General features: G+C 38.0%; 2 protein-coding genes and 1 long non-coding RNA gene across 4 annotated transcripts; 2 read left to right on the top strand and 1 right to left on the bottom strand.

Annotated features, from left to right (window-relative positions):
• Nucleotides 1-551: 551 nt before the first annotated feature.
• Nucleotides 552-1,343, bottom strand: LOC117596900 (uncharacterized). Its single transcript, XR_004577891.2, has 2 exons — nucleotides 1,212-1,343; nucleotides 552-723 (listed from the first exon to the last, which is right to left on the bottom strand). It is a non-coding gene; the product is annotated as an uncharacterized LOC117596900 (long non-coding RNA).
• On the top strand, nucleotides 1,066-7,302 carry rdh12l (retinol dehydrogenase 12, like). Of its 2 annotated transcripts, none has more exons than XM_053233315.1 (7): nucleotides 1,066-1,388; nucleotides 2,089-2,201; nucleotides 2,426-2,581; nucleotides 5,271-5,375; nucleotides 5,468-5,677; nucleotides 5,802-5,994; nucleotides 6,117-7,302. In XM_053233315.1, the coding sequence occupies exons 1-7, from the start codon at nucleotides 1,369-1,371 to the stop codon at nucleotides 6,217-6,219; spliced, it is 900 nt and encodes a 299-aa protein (XP_053089290.1). In that variant the 5' UTR covers nucleotides 1,066-1,368; the 3' UTR covers nucleotides 6,220-7,302. The 2 variants fall into 2 exon arrangements, with proteins under 2 accessions (XP_053089290.1, XP_026782364.1); XM_026926563.3 differs by lacking the exon at nucleotides 1,066-1,388 and adding an exon at nucleotides 1,420-1,847.
• Nucleotides 7,303-9,881: 2,579 nt separating this feature from the next.
• fasn2 (fatty acid synthase 2) lies at nucleotides 9,882-19,948 on the top strand. Its single transcript, XM_026926732.3, is given in 8 exon segments — nucleotides 9,882-9,910; nucleotides 9,990-10,070; nucleotides 10,177-10,330; nucleotides 11,759-11,919; nucleotides 12,065-12,271; nucleotides 13,186-13,367; nucleotides 13,464-18,532; nucleotides 18,534-19,948. Coding segments are annotated over 7 exon segments (6,306 nt in total). The 5' UTR covers nucleotides 9,882-9,910; nucleotides 9,990-10,012; the 3' UTR covers nucleotides 19,009-19,948.
• Nucleotides 19,949-20,527: the final 579 nt, after the last annotated feature.

Genomic DNA, 20,527 nt, shown 5'->3' with positions numbered 1-20,527 from the left:
GCTCTGGAGAGCAGAATTGTATAAATTAAATACATTTGCTACTGATTCAGCTAGACCATTTGCTGCAAGGGTATGGTACAGATCAAGGCAGTGTCTTATGCCATTTGCCCATGTCTAATGTTACAGAGGATAGTCTTGTATGCTTAAAAACTTTCCATTTTAGAAAAGGTTGTTGTTGTTTTCCAGCTATACTAGTTGCATTTCATTGTAACTTTAAGAAAAATTGAGAAAGTATAAAGGCAGGAAAAGGAAATTGAAATTTCCAGAATTTACAAAAACATGAATGAAATGGTGTTTAGATAAATATATGCCTGGTTTCTTTTCCACATAAGTCAACAATTGTGTAAAATATTTCACCCTGCAGAACTACACAATTCATTTATGAATATTGGGACATCTATCCTTTCTACTGTACTTCATCTCTTACATTCCATTACTGTACATAAACATTCTATATAATGTGTATATTATGTCAACACTGTACAAAGTATTTCCTATACACTGCATATTCTTCTGGCAGCACTGGACTTTGTATTTTATAAGCTTCAGACTCAGCTGTATTTATTTATTTAAGAAAGATGGAATGCTATAGTCTATATTGCAATGGAGAGGGAGAGGGCTGGTCTGCTCATTTAAGTCATGCTGGAATTGAGGCCTCCTCTTGACAGTTGAATAACTGAGGTGAATGAAGAATATGGTGGTGTTCTGATTTGTCTGGAGTGACTGGGGAGAAGTCAAAACAATTTGTAGTTAAAAGTTATCCTGGGAACACTGGATAAAGGCAAGAAAAGCAAAAATGAATCCTCTACTGGCCTCTTGCGGCTAAAAGGGGAAGTACCCAGATAATCCTCATAGAAGGTGTCAGTGAGATTGAGACTTTATCTTCCTATTTTTTAGCTGTTTTTACAGTTAACTTAAGTCATTAGATCAACATTGACACCATTTATAAACAAACATCAGCATGTTAAAGTTCTACTCCCGTGCCTTTAGTTAAGAAAAATAAATAAATAAATCCAACCACATTTCGGATTTCAGACTCCTGATTTGGTTTCTGCTTGGAACATGGACTAGTGATGTGTCGTTCGCCAAAGAGTCGGCTCTATGAACCAACTCTTTTAGGTGAATCTATCTGAACCGTTCATTAGAGTGAAGGGTGAGAAGTGTATTTCTGTATATGAGGCAGCCATAGTCAAACAAAGAAGAACAATCACCTGTCGTAATATCGGAAACTTTGTCCGGTTTAGAAAAAAATGCCAACGAGTCGTTTAGAAGCCGAAAGAGTCGTTTGGGAGCCGAAAGCTGATCCAAATGATCCAGATTCCAGCCTGAGTGTGTGTCAAAGTCCAGCTCGTGCTTTGAGAGTTAACCATGCGCTTCATTGCCTCCATTTAAGATGAATCTCTCTCATTAATCTCTTGTTAATGTGATTTGTCGAATTCAGATATTTAAATCAAGTGTCCGTTGCGCAACCTTTTAGCTCGTTCTTCCTTGTTGGTAGTGGACTAAACCTTAGCTTAACTTCACTCAAGTATTTTACCAGTGATTTACATGATCTTTGACACAAAGACCCAGAAGTCTACATTTCTATGATATTAACATGTGAGAATTTTGAGGAAAATGATTGGATTTCCGGAGAACCGCAGTAGCCAATCAGAGGGACGGAATCGTTTAGTTTCCTGATTACGTCCTAAATTCCTCTCCAATCATTAACCGCAGTGTTTACAGCCCAGTCCGAAGAAGTTAGTGTACTGCTTGTTGTTTGTTTGTTTGTTTGTTTGCTTGCTTCCTTGCTTGACTTCTCTCATCGCTTTCGGCGTTCTCGTCATCGTGATCATGCAAGCCTTGAGGTATGGTGATAAATCTGGGCAGTTTCAGGCTGTAGACTATTAGACCCTGTTGACATTAAGAAATTCTTTTAAAGCAGGAAGGGAGTGGCTCCTTATAACAAATATATTGTAGCTGTTCAGCGAATACATCTACCTTTTTATTCCAATACATAATTTAGCCTGTTTAACCCCCCCTCCCACCTCCCCCCCCCCCCTTTTTTTTCTTTTCTTTTTCTTTTCTTTTCTTTTCTTTTTCTCACAGGAACTTTTTTAGACCATGGTCATCTGCTGTGAAGTTGGATGGCAAGACTGTAGTGATTACTGGCGCTAATACTGGGATTGGAAAGGAGACTGCCATTGATTTGGCCAAAAGAGGTTTATAATTTACTGGAGTGCTTTTCCCTCGTGCCAGTTGAAGCTTAGCAGCAGTTGGAGTTTACCCAGTGGTGGATCACTGATTTGAAATCTGCAGATTTTTAGACTTATGATTAAAATGCTATTAATAAATATCTGTGTGCGAGTATTTTGCACTCAAGTAAAGTTTTACTAATAAGTTGTAGAAACTAGTTATTAAAAGTCGATTCTGTCTCTGTTTGCAGGTATGCGGGTCATCGTAGCCTGCAGAGATATGGAGAAAGCTGATGCAGCTCTGAAAGAGATCATTGAAGTTTCTGGGAATCCGAATGTTGTCTGCAAAAAACTTGACCTGGCTGATTCCAACTCCATCAGAGAGTTTGCCCAGAATATCAATAGCGGTAAGACAACTAGATTAATCGGACATCCCGAGTATTCTCTCTGAGTGTATGCATATTAAAACACTTCTGTTACAATTAACACAATTAACTATAAAGCCTCCAGTAATGCAAGGAAGTAAGCACCACCCCTAAATATTTGCACATAAATATTTTTCTCTTCATTCTATATGGCAGAACATACAGTAATGTTCCTAACAGCAGGCTTTAGGTTCTTATTTTCAGAAGCATTTGGTCAGTTTTATATTTGTCAGTTGATAGCAGCGGACTCCTACACAGCAATACTGTGGCAAAGGTGGTGCCTGCAATCCAGATCTGATATAATCCTGGGGATTTTACTGCACTGTTGTGCTATTACCTTCCGTTGCAGCAAACGGTCCAGCTGAATCAGCAGCAAATGTATTTAATTCAAATGTAATTATATGTAGTGCTTTTAACAACAGTCAGTCTGATTCACATAAATCAGGGGCTGAAGACAACAGTGGCTACAAATGTTCCTTAATAACATTAGAAAGAAAACATTGAGAGGAACTGATACAAAAAAAGAGGAACCAGTCTTCCTGTGGTTGACATCAGATAGTGGGATTACAGTAGGAAGAGTACAAGTGTGACTAACAGAGGGAGTTGTTTCAAAATTTGAGATGCAATGAGGATTCAAGTCTATCTGAAAGCCCAGAAAAACTGTTCAACATATTCAGATAATTGAATGTGAAAACATGGACATCAATAGTTCAGAAAAGTTCAGTCAAAATTTCATGCAGGGATTGACAATCAAGCTAATTTTTTAGCAAATTACAAATAGTAACATTCAGGAGTTAAATAGGAGGTCATGATTGTGTATGTAATAAGGCAAAGAAATTAGGAGCAAATATCTCAAACAGATTGCTAAATTCAGTTTGGTTTCAGTCAGGTCACTTAACAGCTTAACTAAAAAGGGAGAGCCTAAAGGTAGGACAGATACAACAATCCCTGCTGGGATGGCAGATCCTGCACTGTCACTGTCACTGCACCAGATTCTATGTCCACGAACCACTAGATCGCCACCAGTTACTACCAAGTACCAAAGACTAGAGCAAACCAGTAATGTTTTTTCCCAAATCTCTCAAATCTATTGAGATTGTGTGGGAAACCAGAGCACCAGAGCTCTAGGTACTGATCTAGCCAGCAGTTTGTGATCAAATTAACTGTAACAGGTCATAATGGGCAATTAGTTCACTCATATACAATGGGGCAAGACCTTCTTAGGCTTTAATTCAGCTGTAGTAGTTTGTAATCAGTTTGAAATTTTATTGCCAGCTGGTTCATTGACATAGCATCTGGTAGTGATAAGATACAGCTAATAAGGTTAATTATTTAGTTCTAATAAAACCTCTGGCTGCTGCATTTAGGACTAACTGGAGCTTGTTTAGGCACCTACTCTAACATCCAGCCAGAAGGATATTACAATGGTCAAACCTAGAGACACTGAAGGCATGACCTAACTTGCCTCCATCATGTGAAAATAGTACATTTCCTAGTTTCTTAGATAAAGTAAGGTTATCATAACCACACTGCATATGTATATATCGGAATCTGTAGTGACACCAATGTTTTTCACTTCTGTATTCAGAGTAATAAATGAGCCATCATACCGTCTGGTACTTGGGTTCTAGTACGATCAAAATGAAGATCTGAGAAGAATCTCACCACCCTGTCACTCGAACACATTAGTTGAGTTTGTGGGGTAGCATTAGATGGCTACATGGGTGTACGCACTAGTCAACTAGCGATGACCACATTCCCACTAACACCTTGAACAATACATCATTACAGTGATACTATTATTTTTTTAAAAAAAGGAAATAAATTATTTGCATATTTCCTGTATGGTGGTATTGAGTCTATACATGTTATGGGATTTAATTGATTTTTTTATGGTTACTCTGACTGATAACTGAAGGAGAATGAGTTGAGGGTTGGTTGTGACATTGTGAGCAGCTCTGTATATTCATTATAAATTATTATTTATAATAAAAATAATTATTTTTACCCACTAATATTTTGTTCTTATTCTCAAAATCTTTTGGATTTTGGACACTGTACAATAAATTCACCTCTGAGAGGTGCCTGAAGGAGAATGTCTGTGCCATTTTTAATTTTTTAAAAATTATTTATTTATTTATTTATTTATTTATTTTGGAAGAGAGATTCACGTGACAGCGATTGAGGGCATTTTATTGGTTATACACACCGGAAGTGTGCCACAATCCATTGGCATGTGCTTCTCGCATGAATAATATAATACAGTATAATACATACATTTGGGAAGTGTCAGATAAACATGAAATACTTTAGAATTGAATATATGCTTATAATAACTTGTACCATGAAAAGTAATATTTATAAACTCTACCAATAACAGAGCTCAGAATATCAAATGATACCCAATATTCAGGTGCTGATTTTCTGGAGCTTCTGTTACCATGTTATGCAACATGTCAAAGATTTGCCGGTTGCAGGCTTCAAAACATTTTCTGTCTTGTGTTCACAATCTTTGTCATGTCAATCAACATACTGTTTTTAAAACATAAATTACATATAAGGTTTAGATTCAAAAATATGACCAGACATAAATATCTTGTTAAATCTTATATTAAATAAAATGTTGTAGCTTGTCATATTCCATATCATGACTTAATGTTTCCTTCCCAAGAGGAGAAGCAGCTCAATATCCTGATTAACAATGCTGGAGTGATGGCATGTCCATATGGTAAAACAGCAGATGGTTTTGAGATGCAAATCGGAGTCAACCACATGGGTAAGTTTAATGGAATTGTATGCTGGAAAGCCTTAGTATTTGGCATAAACTCCGCAAATATGTTGACACTCATGACCCACATGCTTTTGTAGGTCACTTCCTCCTGACATTTCTATTAATTGACCTGCTTAAAAGATCAGCTCCAGCTCGGATCGTCACTGTGTCATCCATGGCGCATAAGTGGGGGACCATCAATCTGGATGACATAAACAGTGAGAAGAGTTATGATAAATCAAAAGCTTACAGCCAGAGCAAACTGGCCAATGTGCTCTTCACTCGCTGCTTAGCCAAAAAACTACAGGGTGAGTGCCAAGACAAGCTCATCAGGCAGTTTCCTGTATGAGCCTGAACATGAGTTTGCGTTATTTTGGCGCACATGCTAATTTGGTCTGCTCGACTCAGTCATGTCTGTGTTGTGTCTGACAGGTACAGGTGTGACGACATATGTCCTTCACCCTGGTGTTGTGCAGACAGAACTGTGGAGGCACCTGAGTCGACCCCAACAGGCAGCTGTGTGGTTGGTCAAGCCCTTTACCAAGACAGCAGTGCAGGGAGCTCAAACCACTATCTACTGTGCAGTAGCTCCTGAGCTGGAGACAGAGAGTGGCAACTATTACAGGTAAGGCTAAAACTGGCACATCTTAGCATAATATATTTTATGTAGATAATTTCAGGGTCATATTTTCATCCTGAGACTATAAAATTCATTCCTATAGTGACTTTCTCCTGTCTTTGTTGCAGTGACTGTGCACCTGCAAGCTGCTCTAGTGCTGCTATGGATGATGACATGGCACAGCGACTTTGGGACCTTAGCTGCCAGATGCTCAAGATAACATGGGATTAAATCTTCTGACTGGTTTTTGTAAAGCAAATAGCTCAGTGCAGTTTCCCAGTAGAGTCTTAAAGTGCCCAAGAAATGGCTTCATGACCATGATTTGATTGCATTTGTTTTTATATTGACATTTTCTTGTAAAACAGGAGATCAGGGTGGGAGTATGTCGATGGGCTTGACTTGTACACTACATCTCCTTACTCTTAACGTATCGCTTATTAATGACCACTAATCAAATAGTAGGGTTTCTTATATAATATTGAAGTTGAAGACATGCTCTTGATAGTTCTGATTGAAATGCATAGACATGACAGTGCAGGATCTATGTAATGATATTATCAGCAATAATTTGAGTGAAAAGTAGAATCTTACACGTATTTACATAAATTTCAGAGTTTCTTAGTATTTGGTACGTCCCTTGACAGTGTGCACACAGACCACAGACCAAATCCATCAGCATGTCATCTGAACACGTGCTTCAGTGGAAGGGATAAGACTCGGAAAATCTGTCCTTTTCTAACAAAGCAGTTAACATGGTCAATATCACAAATTTGCTTAAATTTAAATAGTGACCTATTAATTGTGCAACATCTGTAACCATGCAGTGTCTGTAAATAATGAAAATGGAAAAAAAAAAATTAGTCTTGATCTGTATTCTCTTAAGTATTGTTTTATTGCAATGCTTTTTTGTCTCCTCTGGGATTTTTTTTCTTGAACTTAACATGGCTGCATTTAGACAGCAAAACAAAATATTAAACATACACACATACTTGGGTGTAATACAGTACCACTATCTGTATTTATACCTGTATCTGTTTAGTGCTCCCAATATTCATATCTGTATTTGAATACAAAGTGGCGTAAACCTAATTAAATATGAATCCTACCACCATGCCTATGGAAACACTGGACAACATTGGAACTGTCACTATGGTCCATGAATTGCACTATTAGTAATTTTGTATTGTGTGTATTATTTTCTTATGTCCTTAATATATGTAATAGGCTGCTGGAGGATTCACAGAGTAAGAATTTCATTGTATGGTGTAACAGACTGTTCCCTGTACATATGACGATAAACTCTTGAATCTTGAATTCTGGCTCTGGCATTTCTTCAGCCTCGGCAACATCACTTGAGTTCATATTTGGTCTCAACTAGAGATTCATGTGCAAGACTGTTTTTAGTTCCACTCACACAAATTCTTAACTTCCTGTGATATTTTCTAAGAATTTAGTTGGGTCTATTTCCCAAAATATAAACAAACTAATAGCCTAAATGTGACCCTGTCCAGGCAGTTACTGAGGATGACTTAATGACTGCCACCAGCTTGGTCAATAGTTACATAAAATCAAACATTTAGTTTCTGTTATCTGAGTAAATTCCTGTCTCAGGAATGTAACAGAAACTATATGCAGCTAACTACAAATCCTAAGTTTTAAACATTAACATCCAGTTCACTGGCTTTCTGAAGATCATCTACAGTAATGAGCTGCTTCACATTTGGTTCCTAACTCGTTATAGCCTTCATGCCCACAGATTGTGGAGTTCATAGTAATAATATTTTTTATTTTTTATACAGTCATAACCCATAGCTTACTTCTTCTGAGCACAGTCTTATACAGAATTTGCCAGAAGAGGTTTGGGTTTTGCAGTGTTTTGCCATGACATTCGTCTAAAATTTTACTGTCTAAATATTAAAAATTCTATCTATACTATATAGGTACCTGTGTACTGCAATTACGGGAAGCATGGTGAATGTGTGTGAATGGTACCCTGCAACTGATAGCATTGCATGCTGGGTGAATTCCGTCTCCCTGTGCCCAGTGTTACAGGGGCTGCCTGTGGACAAACCGTGATCCTGCTCAGGATAAATTGGTTACTGAAGACAAATGAATGACTATATTGTAATTATATTGCTAACATTATAAAAACTGAATGACATCATCCTTGATCTGCAGTAAAGTTCCCTCTCTTGCGACACTGCTATGCATTATACCAACACCATTCCATTATTCTTGTTATTCCACACTAACACTACTATACACATATTGTACATTGTATGCACTAAATATTGTAACACTTTTTTAAAAACCTTTGCTCATGTTTAAGTGCCAAGGAAAGAAAGTATTTACATGCACAAACAAGTCATAAACCAATTCCAATTCAATTCAAACAGTGCTGTTTAAACCAACCATGTTCTACAGGACAAAAAGAAGTCCTATTGAAATGTTTAATTTCACCCACCTTCTAATATTGAACCCAAAAACATAATATTAAACTAGCAGGCCATAATAAAAATATATATACATATTTACAGTTTTAGTCTGATCCATTGTTCTTTGCAATATTTAGCTCGTGTTTACTTGAATGGTTCTTGTTTTTCTTGTGTTTGGTTGTTTTTTGATAGTTACTTTTTGTAGAATTGCTAACACAAGGTATTTGTTTTCTGAACTCCCTTTAAGTGGTTTTGATTTGTATAAAACTTAATTCCAGCTCAGACGGATTACACAAAACTTTGCCAATACCACATTAGGCAGTGGGTTAGACTTGACATAAGTTCTTTATTGATAAATATCTTAATTTTTATCATAGCATTATCCACAAGTCTAAACAATTACACAAGTGTATATGTAAGTAAGTATGTATGTATGTATATAAGTATGTATATAAGTATGTATGTATGTACTTTTATTTTTATGTTTTATGTGTTTTTTACATTGATGTGTGTGGAGTTTCACATGTTCTACCCATTTTTTACACGGGTTTACTCCAGGTTCTCTGGTTTCCTACCAAAAAGATGCAGGTAGTTGTGAGATTGCAAGATTGTAAGAATTTTGCAAGTTTTTGGGCCCTTAAAATGGAGTCACTGGCTACAAAAACCCGGAGAGCCCCCTTAGTCTACAGACAGAGCCTGAGAATGAGTCTGTCTAGGAAGAAGGAGGAACCTTTTGAATAGTGGCAGTATTAGACATGCCAACCACTCCAGCTTTAGCCTTGCTATCAGCCGCTGTCTTGAGAGCCTTTGTTTCCCCACTGTACTTATGGCACACAGTTGCTCTTCTCTTTTAGCTTCACACATCAGCATCTCTATTGTGCAAGCCCATCCTCTTGCAGTTCCATCATCTTGATGACATCCTAGTTCTTCCAGCTTGTTTCAATTATCCGGTTGCACTAGGCTCTGTTACTAAACCTCCTGCCACTAAGGATTCACCCAAAGTGACAAACTGAAAAACCTTTGCACCATACTGAACTATGGACTATCCCATGCCTGTTTGTCTGGATAAGACTACATGCTCCACTTAAATGTGTAATTTGAATGTTACTGTTCAGTAATCAGTATTCAGCTGTAAATACTGAATACTATAATATTGAATATAATAACACTGAATACTGTATTTCCTACTTTTGTTTCCATTCTATGCTTCTGCCCAGTACCTTTGCTTAAATGCTTCTTTATTACTGATTATCGCTATCTCTACCCTTAACACACATTCAGCAGCTTCATCCAACTGCCTCTGCTTCCAGGTGTGATACAGTGACGCTAATTGTTAATATTAGTATATCTTATCTGACTATAAATTATCTTATCTAAGCACCTTGTCCTTGGTTTGGTAAAAATTATCTATAGCACTTGTATAAATGCTTATAACAGAAGCAACTGTCTGATGATTTTTACAACAAGGATTTGTCATGACACTGCAGGTAAACCTGTCACTGTTGGGCACTCATATTTAAATATTCTATTGATGTTCAGCTTGTAAAATACTTTTGCTTTTATTAGATTTATGTCCGATTCCTTTCATCATGAAAGATAATGATTCCGAGATTGCTATTGTTGGCATAGGATGTAATTTCCCTGGAGGTAAGCATATTAAACTGAAAACATTCATTTACTCCAAACATTCAGCATGCAAATGTTTGCTTATGTTTTGCGTTTTGGGTACACAAATGAAATCTGCCTATTCTAGGTGAGGGGCTTGATAATTTCTGGAATGTCTTGCTTGAGGGAAAGAACTGTGCAGTGCCGATACCATTTGAAAGGTTTGACCAGAACGAGTGGTGTGATCAAGATGACAATAAGGCAGGAAAGTCACGGACAGCAAAAGCTGCATTTGCTGATGGGTAAGCCTTGCAGTCTGGCAAAAAGATATAAATTTTTTTATGTTGAAATTTTTAAGAGGCAATAAACTGCAGTTATTTAACAGGTCTCTGATCAATTATAATATGGTTTCTTTATGGACTGCTTCATTTCTTATCACCCTAAAATGTAAAGTAAACGAGCATCTACACAGTACAGCTATAGTGACTTTAGATACTGACCATATAATATCTTTCATTTAAACTATGAATTAACAGCTGTTTTCTTTTTCAAGAAGGTAAATGTTGCTGGTGTCTCTATTATGCTGTCTTTTAGTAAGCTGTTATATGAATAAAGCTTCCTGTTAGTTACAATTGTTTTGAAATTGTTTCATACTGACAAAACAACACAATCTATCAGAAACTAATTAACTGCCCTTAATGTCATATTCTACAACATCATATACACCAATCAGCCATAACATTAAAACCACTGAGCAGTGAAGTGAATAACACTGATTATCTCGTCACAGTGGCACCTGTGAAGGGGTCGGATATATTAGGCCGCAAGTGAACAGTCAGTTCTTAAAGTTGATGTGTTGGAAGCAGAAGAAATGGGCAAGCATAAAGATCTGAGCGACTTTGATAAGGGCCAAATTGAGATGGCTAGACCACTCGGTCTGTGCATCTCCAAAATGTCTTGTGGGGTGTTCCTGGTAAGCAGTGGGTAGTACCTAACAAACGTGGTCCAAGGAAGAACAATTGGTGAACCAGCGACAGGGTCAAGGGAGTCCAAGGCTCACTGATGGGCGTGAGGAGCGAATGCTAGGCCGTCTTTTCCGATCCCACAGAAGAGCTACTGTGGCACAAATTGCTGACAAAGTTAAAGCTGGCTATGATAGAAAGGTGTCATAACACAGTGCATCGCAGCTTGCTGCCTTTGGGGCTGCTTAGCTGCAGACCAGTCAGAGTGCCCATGCTGACCCCTGTCCACCACTGAAAGCACATCAGAACTGGACCATGGAGCAATAGAAGAAGGTGGCCTGTTATGATGAATTACATTTTCCATTATATCATGTGGACAGCTGAGTCCATGTGCATCGCTTACCTGGGGAAGAGATGGCATCAGGATGCACTATGGGAAGAACGCAAGCCAGCGGAGGCAGTGTGATGCTCTGGGCAATGTTCTGCTGGGAAACCAAACTGAATGTTCAGCAGGATAATGTGCCATGCCACACTGCAAAAAAATATTCAGGAATGGTTTGATGAACATGACAAAGAGTTCATGGTGCTGACTTGGCCTCCAAATTCCCCAGATCTGAATCCGATCAAGCATCTGTGGGATGTGCTGGACAAACAAGACCTACACAATATTAGGCAGCTGGTTTTAATGTTATGGCTGACCGATCTGCTCATACTATGTATAGATATTCATTTGCAGCCACTTAATATTGAACTACATTTGATATACAGATTCAATGAGTTTGATCAGAGATTCTTTGGCATCACCGATGCTGAGATGGAGCAGATGGATCCACAGCACAAGATGCTTCTGCAGTGTACTTACAGGGCACTGGAGAATGCTGGGATGCCCATGGAGAAGGCCACTGGGAGCAGAACAGGAGTTTTTCTGGGTAATGACCAAACATGATTTGATTATTAACAGTGATGTATTTTCTGCAATATAGTAGTAGTTAGGTATAAGTTACATAAGTATAACTTGCTTTTATTAAGAAAAACTATGTAGGAAAAACGTAATACTTCTACATGTTGTTTCAGGCCTGATGAACCGAGACTATGAACTCACCATGGCTAATGTCAATCCTGTCATCATTAACCACTGCACTGGTACTGGTATAGCCATGAGTATAGCCGCCAACAGAATCTCCTATACCTTCAACTTTACTGGACCTTCTTTATCCATTGACTGCGCCTGCTCCTCATCACTTGTTGCCCTTCATTTAGCCTGTCAAGCCATGAGACAAGGTAAAATAACTCAAAAATGAATATACAGTCATCTCCAGAATTATTCATGACACCATTCATGAACATTTGCATAAATATTTAAACTCAATAACTTACATTATGTAAGCTTTAATAGATAGGATAGCTGTATGACTGAATAACTTATGCTTTAATGGATGGGGTAGCTGTAAAATGCTATTTTAGCATATTTTTAAACATAAAACATAGTCTAGTTTTTGTAACAATTAAAATTTGATTAAGCATCCCATGAGAGAACAGCACTAAACCTCTTCCAACAATATTTCAAGCTGCTTTTTAGTCTTTTGTTTGTGCATGCGGCCCATCCTCTTCAATTCAGGCCTCAGGTTAGAAACAGAGTTTAAATCTAAAGAAAGAGAGCTCATTGCAATAAACTGATGTTGTGTCCTGAAACCATTAATGTGTTGATTTGAATGTTTTGGGGTCATAATCTTGTTGAAACATCATCTAATGACCAAGTCTTAACTTCTTGGTAGAGGTTGTTGACATGCATAATGCCAACAATCTTCACAAGAGGCTCTTCACCACTAGCCGCAAAACAGACCCAAAGCACTAATAGCCTACCAGTGGTGGACTGTCAGTTGCTTTTCTTTGTTTTGTCTATCATTCGTATTTATGCCCCAGCAAAACAGGGCTTGGTCAAAGGCAATTCCTGAAGACTGAGAAAAAAATATTTTCAAGGATGACAATTTATTTTATTGTTTTAATCAATTTTAGGGATGGCAAGCATTTTTTTTTTAAAATTATAATTAAAGGATGTGATAAAGCATGGTTTTGTCAATAATATTGGAGGTCACAAAGTACTGTGTATGTGTTCTACTAATATTTAGAGTTAGAATGAGTTATTTGGCTATTATTCTTTATTAAAGTTAGTTTGACTGTGCTTTATTTAACAGGAGACTGCGATATGGCTGTATTTGGTGGTGTTAACTGCATTTTTCAGCCAAGAGTATTTGTCGCTCTAAGCAAGGCAAAGATGATCTCACCTGATGGAACCAGCAAACCATTCTCCAACACAGCAGATGGCTATGGCAGAGGAGAAGGTTGTGGTGTCATTCTGCTGAAGCCTCTGGAAAAAGTATTTCATTGCATTAAAAAATATTTTATTACATATGTATTCAACAATGATTTTTCATTGTAGATAATAATAAAAATTATGTACATAATCTGACAGGCTCTACAAGACCATGACCATATTTGGGGCATTGTATGCAAAACAGCAGTAAATCAAGATGGCCACACTGTCACTCCAATCACGAAGCCATCTATGGTCCAGCAGGAGGAGCTGCTCAACAGAATCTATTCTACAGGCACCTACCTGTCTGATATCCAGTATGTAGAGGCTCATGGGACTGGGACTCCAGTGGGAGATTCAGTAGAAGCAGACAGCATCTCTAAAGTCATTGCCAAGGCACGACCCTCAGAGGTAGGGCCACTCCCTATTGGCTCAGTTAAGAGTAACATTGGACACACAGAATCTGCAGCAGGAGTGGCAGGACTAATTAAAGTACTTCTGATGATGAAGCATGAAACCATTGTACCTTCAGTGTTCTACTCAGAGGAAAATTCTAGCATAGATGTTCAAGCTCTCAATCTAAAAATTCCCACCAAAGCTGAGAAATGGGTCCTCAGCAGAGGTTCAGTGAGAGTTGCTGGGATAAATAACTTTGGATTTGGAGGCACAAATGCACATGCAGTTGTAAAGCAATATCTTCAGACAAAATCACCAAAAAAAGCTGTCAAGAAACAACACAATTTTCTTGTACTTTCTGCAGCATCAGAGAAATCATTGACAATGATGATAGAAGACACTGTAGAAAATATCAATGCAAAGAATATAACAGATCTACAAAGCCTGGCATATACTTCTGGCTGTAGGAGGAGTCACTGGAAACATAAATACAGGAAAGCATTTCACATATTATCTTTGACTGATTTGAAAGAGAAACTTATGCATGTTCAAGACAAAAAGAGTGTCCCAGCAAAGCAACATCCAAGATTAGTGTTTGTGTTTTGTGGAAATGGTGTTACTTACAGAGGTATGTGCAAACAGCTCCTAAAAGAGGAATCTATTTTCAGGGAGAAGGTGAGAGAGATTGAGGATCTTTTCCAAAAATACATGAAAACTGGGCTAGTAGAGACACTGGAGAGTGAGTCTGAACCTGAAGTTGGTTTCTCAAAACCAGAAATTATTCAGCCTCTCCTCTTTGCCATACAAGTCGCCATTGCTAATCTACTAATGCACTGGGGGATTAGACCAGATGCTGTTCTTGGACATTCTGTTGGAGAGGTTGCAGCAGCTCATTGCTCTGGTCTGTTGTCACTTGAGGATGCAGTAAAGGTGATCTACTATCGCAGTAGTTCGCAGAGTAGAGTAACTGGAGGGAAAATGCTAGTTGTAAGCAACATGCCTGTATCAGATGTGTTGAAAATCCTCCCTTCTTACTCTGGGAGGATTTGCTTGGCAGCACAAAACAGCCCTCAGTCATGCACACTTTCAGGAGATGAAGATGCTATTACTCATTTGCACAAGAGCTTGAGCAATTCACACGACGGCAAAAATTTGTTCCTGCATGTTTTGGATGTGCCTGCTGCTTATCATAGTCATATGATGGATCCTATCGTGGAAGAAGTAGAGAATAGTATAGGCCAATTGCATGCGCAGAACATGAAAACAGAATTATTCTCAACAGTGTCAGGAGACAAGGTGTGCCCAACTGATTTTGTTAATGGTAAATACTGGGCAAGAAACATCCGAGAACCAGTTGCTTTTGAACAAGCGCTAAAATCAGTGAAACAGACCAAGAATGCAATATTCGTTGAGATTGGCCCCAGAAGGGCTTTGCAGAGAAACATCATTGAGACTCTAGGGAGTGACACAGTGGTGCTCTCCTCAGTGCAGCCAGATAAAGATGTTGAGACAATGCTGACAGTTGTATCCAAACTGTTTGAAGTGGGAGTCAATATAGATTGGGACCAGTTCTACAAAGGCTGTGAGATGGAACCAATTCCTTTTCCAAGGTATCAGTTTGACAGTGTGAGGAAAGATGTACTTACTGAAGCAACCCTCTCTGGTGACAGTAGCATCCATCCTGTAATTACACAGTTAAGTAAAAATGGCTTGGATTTCAGCTGTGACCTCTCCTCTGGGGCACTATCCTATCTTTATGATCATAAACACCAAGGTGTTGCCATTGTCCCTGGGGCATTTTACGTTGAATTAGGCTTAGCAGCTGTCATGACAAGTGTAAAACCAAAAATGCCTCTCAACTCTCTGCAGCTCAGTATAAAGTTTCACACTCCATGTGTTTTGTCACAGAATACACCCGATGTGAAAGTACGATTGGATCCAACTGAAAGTACAGCAGGGCATAACTTTCAGTTCAAGGTGCACTCTTTGTCAGTAAACTATGCATCAGGGAAAGTTGAGTTAACACAGGCAACAGTGCCTGAAGAGTCATATATTTCACTGAACTGTATCTCTAAAAGATGCCAGTCTGTTGTGAGTTCTGAAGAGTTCTATAAGAACCTATCTTTGGGTGGATTTCAGTATGGTCCCGTTTTCAAAAACAAGGGAAATGTTTATTATGGAGAGGAACTTGGAGAAACATACTCAATTGTTACTGTTCCTGATGAAATATTGCCCCAACTGCATGACTACTACATTCATCCTGTAGTCTTAGACTATCTCATGCAACTTGTTCCTGTCACAGGAACATATCATTTCTTGGGAATGCCAGGATTTCCTTCACAAATAGGCAGCCTAACTGTATTTGAACCATTGCAGAAGGAGATGGTTGTGTATTTGAGAGCAACACATAAGGGAAATGAGGAACTTATCATTTGTGGTTGTTTTGCTGACAAAGATGGCAGGGTTTTGGTTGAACTCAAGAATGTAATCATTACCTACCTAGGGAATCGCTCTCGTGTTGCAGAGGAGTATTTTTATCACAACAGTTACAGCGTTGTTTCAGAGAATGACAACTTCTCAACACCGAAATCAATGGTTTTTGCTGATCAGTTAGGAATTTCTACAGGCCTACAACAATACTTAGACCCAGCGTCAAAATACATTTCCTCCACACATACCAAAGTACTGACAGAACATGGATTTGAAGTTTTTCTGTCTGACCTGAACATCCAAAACGTCAATACAAATTTTCAGGAAGTGTTGTTCATGTGGGGTGATGCAAGTTTAAACTCACACAAAACAGAGAATGTGTTAGAATGCATGGCAAGTTGTTGTGAGATTTTCCGGAAAATTGTTGCAGGCCTTAAGTCAATGCATTTCCAAAACTCCATCAGAGTAGTAACCTACCGGTCTTCAGGAGGAGCAGTAGACCACATCAATCCTGGTTTTGTACTGTCTGGAATGACAAGAGCATGTGCAGCTGAATTATCAGACCTCTCCTTTCAGTTGATAGACATTGATTCTACTAAAGACATTAAAGCCTTGGCTGAGATCATCAGATCATACCCTTGCAGCAAATACCCAGAGCTAGTCATAAAAAATGGCCAGATTCTTAAGCCTCAGATTATTCACACACCCATTTTAGAGGGCTCACATCAAAGTGTCCACAAATCACAGTGTGAAAGCTTTATCTTGCAAACCTCTGATCCCTACAGAGCAACAAGCCTTTCAGCAGTTGTTTCTGATGAATGTACTGAACCTATTCAAGGGAAAAATGTGGAGGTCCAGCTCTGTAAAATATGCATGCACTCCTCAGACTATTTTCCAGTGAGTGTGTCTGACCTTAAATTTGGTCAGACACTATACTGGAATAAACATACCTCCCAGAACCACAAACTTTTAGCGCTTGACTTCAGCGGAATTGTCACAGCTGTGGGAAAAGATGTGAAAGAACTGAAAGTGGGAGACCATATAGTTTCCTGCTACCCTGTTGCTGCCTGTAGCAAAGTTGTTATTCCAGCAGATGCATGCTACAAAACAAAGAGACTTCCATTTTTGAAGGACACTCCCTGTGTATCTTACATTATACTTGCTTGGGAGATCTTACACTGTGCCCTACCTAAGGCCAGACACCAGAAGTTAGGCATTTTCTCTGCTATCCCAGACTCAGTTCTGGTAAAAGTCTTAACTCTCACCGCAGTCAAATCAGGTTGGAGTGTCACTGTGGCCAAAAACACTGATCAACTGTCTCATGATTTCAGTGAGATGGCAGGAATTGTGCTTCTGCCTCCATATGATGAAACTGTCATTACAAAAGCAAGTCAAATTACATGTGTTAGAGACATTATTCTTGTTGCTGACAATCAGCCAAACACATGTGTCAGTCAGCTTGCTTTTAGAGGTCAAAATAATGAGGTTCATATGAAAATCCTTTTTACATCAAGCCTCATGCAAAAGCAGTCAATTAGAGCACGGAAATTGCACGTGTTTCACTGGCTAAAAAACATGCATTTGGAGAGAAGATATGCGGCTTTTGAAAAAAACACCTTTCAGAATTCAAAAAGAGAAAACATTGATTGCTTGACCTCAGAATCATACTTCAGGTGTCAGACCATGCCAGTGGTGGTCTTGAGTCATGACACCAAGGATAAACCTTCAGATATCCCACTGATACCAAAAGCCAAAAAGCTGTTCCAGAAGCATTCTGTGTACATTGTGACAGGTGGTCTATCAGGACTTGGCTTTCAGACTGTGAAGTTCATTGCTCAGAGAGGTGGAGGGAATATTGTTATCCTGTCTAGGAGTGGTGCAAATGATCAGATAGAACAGGAGATAAATAATGTAAAAAATCAGTGTCAGTGTTTAATCACAAGATTACAATGTGATGTTTCAGTCTCAGAGCAAGTTCACCAAGCAGTTGCCCAGATCAGTAAACTGTTCCCAACCAATCCAATCAAAGGAGTGTTCCACAGTGCAGTAATCCTTCATGATGGACTAATTGAAAGCCTAAACAAATCCCTCTATGAGAAAGTCATGAGGCCGAAAGTGAATGGTGTAATTAACCTTCACTATGCCACCAAAGACTGTGATCTGGATTATTTTGTGTGCTACTCCTCCATCTCAGCCTTCCTTGGCAATGCTTCACAGACAAACTATGCTTCTGCCAACTCATTTATGGATGCCTTCTGCCAGTACCGCAGAAACATGGGACTTCCTGGGCAGGCAATTAACTGGGGAGCTTTAAATTTGGGTCTCCTGTTAAACCAACACCATTTCCAAAGATTTCTGGAGTCAAAAGGAATGATGATCCTGGAAGTGACAGAAATTCATGAGTCTTGAGCAGTGCCTTGTAATCAACAAACCTCAACAGGTTGTGTGCAAATTCCATTTCAAGAACATTAGATATAATGTTCTGTCTCAAAACAAATCCCTCACCATGCGGTTATCAGCACTGGTAGAGGAAGAGCTCAAAAAGGCTAAAATGATCAACTCAAAACTTGAACAGACTAACACAGTCGCTTCACCTAATGAATATATCAAATCATTGATAAGTGAAAATATTCACATTGAGCAAGATGAGCTGAGTGATGATATTCATCTGTCATCACTGGGCATTGATTCCATGTTAGCCATGACACTGCAGAACCTCATCTTCCAAGATAAAGGAGTGAATGTGCCTCTGGTAATACTCCTTGATCCAGAGAAGACACTGTCAGACTTGGTTAAACTACTGGTGGAAACTGAAAATGGGGGAAATCAAGAGAGTAGCAATGACCTCCTCCCTATTCTGGAGATGACAGGATTCTAGTTTTCACAGAAGGTAGATTTATATGAGCAAATGTTGATGTGCAGCTTACGGTTTCAATTCTGATGCTGGTATTGGTGTCATTTATGCACCAGTCTGGATTTGTATTCATTGGACAATTATCAAACTATTGTGCATATACCTAACTAATGTTAATGTTTATGTTGATATTGCAGTTATGTTGGTAAATGTTCTCTGCACAATGCTGTGGCTGTAATATATACTGTATATTTTGTGATTATGTTATGAGCTGATATCATTTTGTTAGCTATACACTAGAAAATTTTATATAGTTATTTGCAGTTGGTAGCTAATAGCTGGGTGTTGTATAGCAAAATATACATTTTCTATACATCGTCAAACCTTTTTGCTATTTTTTTAAAATTATCTTTTGACTGATGTGTATTTTTCCAAATAATCTTAAAGCTGTGAAGCTGTGTCAGTCACATCTCACATACTACATTTTATTTATTACTCTGTAGTTACTAAATAATTCATAGCAGTCACTAAATAATATGCATTAAGATTAATATCTGAACAATAAGCCAGGAGTTTAAGGGGTTAACTCAACTAACTGAGAGGTTTGAGAGAGCCAGCTCCACAACTGTGATATTTTTCTCCATAAATTATTCCTAGTTGGTCTTCAACATGCTAAGTTGATGAAAATGGAAAGAAAATGAAAACAAAGAACATGATTTATTTATTTACATCATTTATTAAAATGTTTTAAATGGTAGGTAGGTGTATTTAGCAGAAATCCTTCATCAGAAATGAAAATATAGGGGAAATATAGGTCTCACCGCACCTAATCTTTTTATTAACATAATTTGACCAAACTGTTTCGCATTTGACTAAACAGTGTTTAGTTATATTCAGTTAAATTCAATTACTCATACATTCAATTATGCTGATTACACTTGTAACAGAATTAATTATCTATTTTTACAACTTTGTATTAACTCTGTATTTTTGTTTCTCAATAAATCATTTATGTGAATTATGGACTATTTAAAAAAATATTTGTCTGGTTTTTTTTTTCCATTTCTATGAGTGCAGCGAGAGGCCAACAACTTCACCCACCACTTCAAAACTATTCTGTGACTGCATTTCAATCCCATAATTGGAGATTTCCTTTCACATAATTCTGGGTCCTACACAAAACAAATAAACAAACAAACAAACAAACAAATTACCTAAATATTCTTTTTTAAGGATCTACTCTTTATCTATCATCATTCTTATCAACAGATCATGTCCATTCAATATCTCACAGCTTTCTTCCCTTAATTATAAAAAGTGCAATATATAATAAAATGATATTAGTGATTTTTAATCTTTCCTTTAATTTTTTCTATTTTTATTGTTTTAAAGGTCAAACAAAGTAAAAGTAGCATCTGATAGATTTTAACTCCTGACACTTGAGCATTTTTCTTCAGAATACTCATGCCTGGGTTGTGTTCCTTATTTTTTTTTATCTAATATTAATCATTATTTAGACTGTGATGATTCAATGAAAAAAAAA

Source organism: Pangasianodon hypophthalmus, chromosome 1 (assembly GCF_027358585.1).
Source record: "Pangasianodon hypophthalmus isolate fPanHyp1 chromosome 1, fPanHyp1.pri, whole genome shotgun sequence".
NCBI classification, from domain to species: domain Eukaryota; kingdom Metazoa; phylum Chordata; class Actinopteri; order Siluriformes; family Pangasiidae; genus Pangasianodon; species Pangasianodon hypophthalmus.
This window is presented reverse-complemented; position numbering and strand designations above follow the sequence as displayed.

What these genes read in the sequence shown, in the direction of transcription:
- rdh12l (XM_053233315.1), top strand. Translation starts at nt 1,369, where the DNA reads ATGCGCTTCATTGCCTCCAT. An exon ending in CATTGATTTGGCCAAAAGAG is followed by an intron (nt 2,202 to 2,425) that starts GTTTATAATTTA and finishes CTCTGTTTGCAG; the next exon opens with GTATGCGGGTCATCGTAGCC. An exon ending in AATCGGAGTCAACCACATGG is followed by an intron (nt 5,376 to 5,467) that starts GTAAGTTTAATG and finishes ATGCTTTTGTAG; the next exon opens with GTCACTTCCTCCTGACATTT.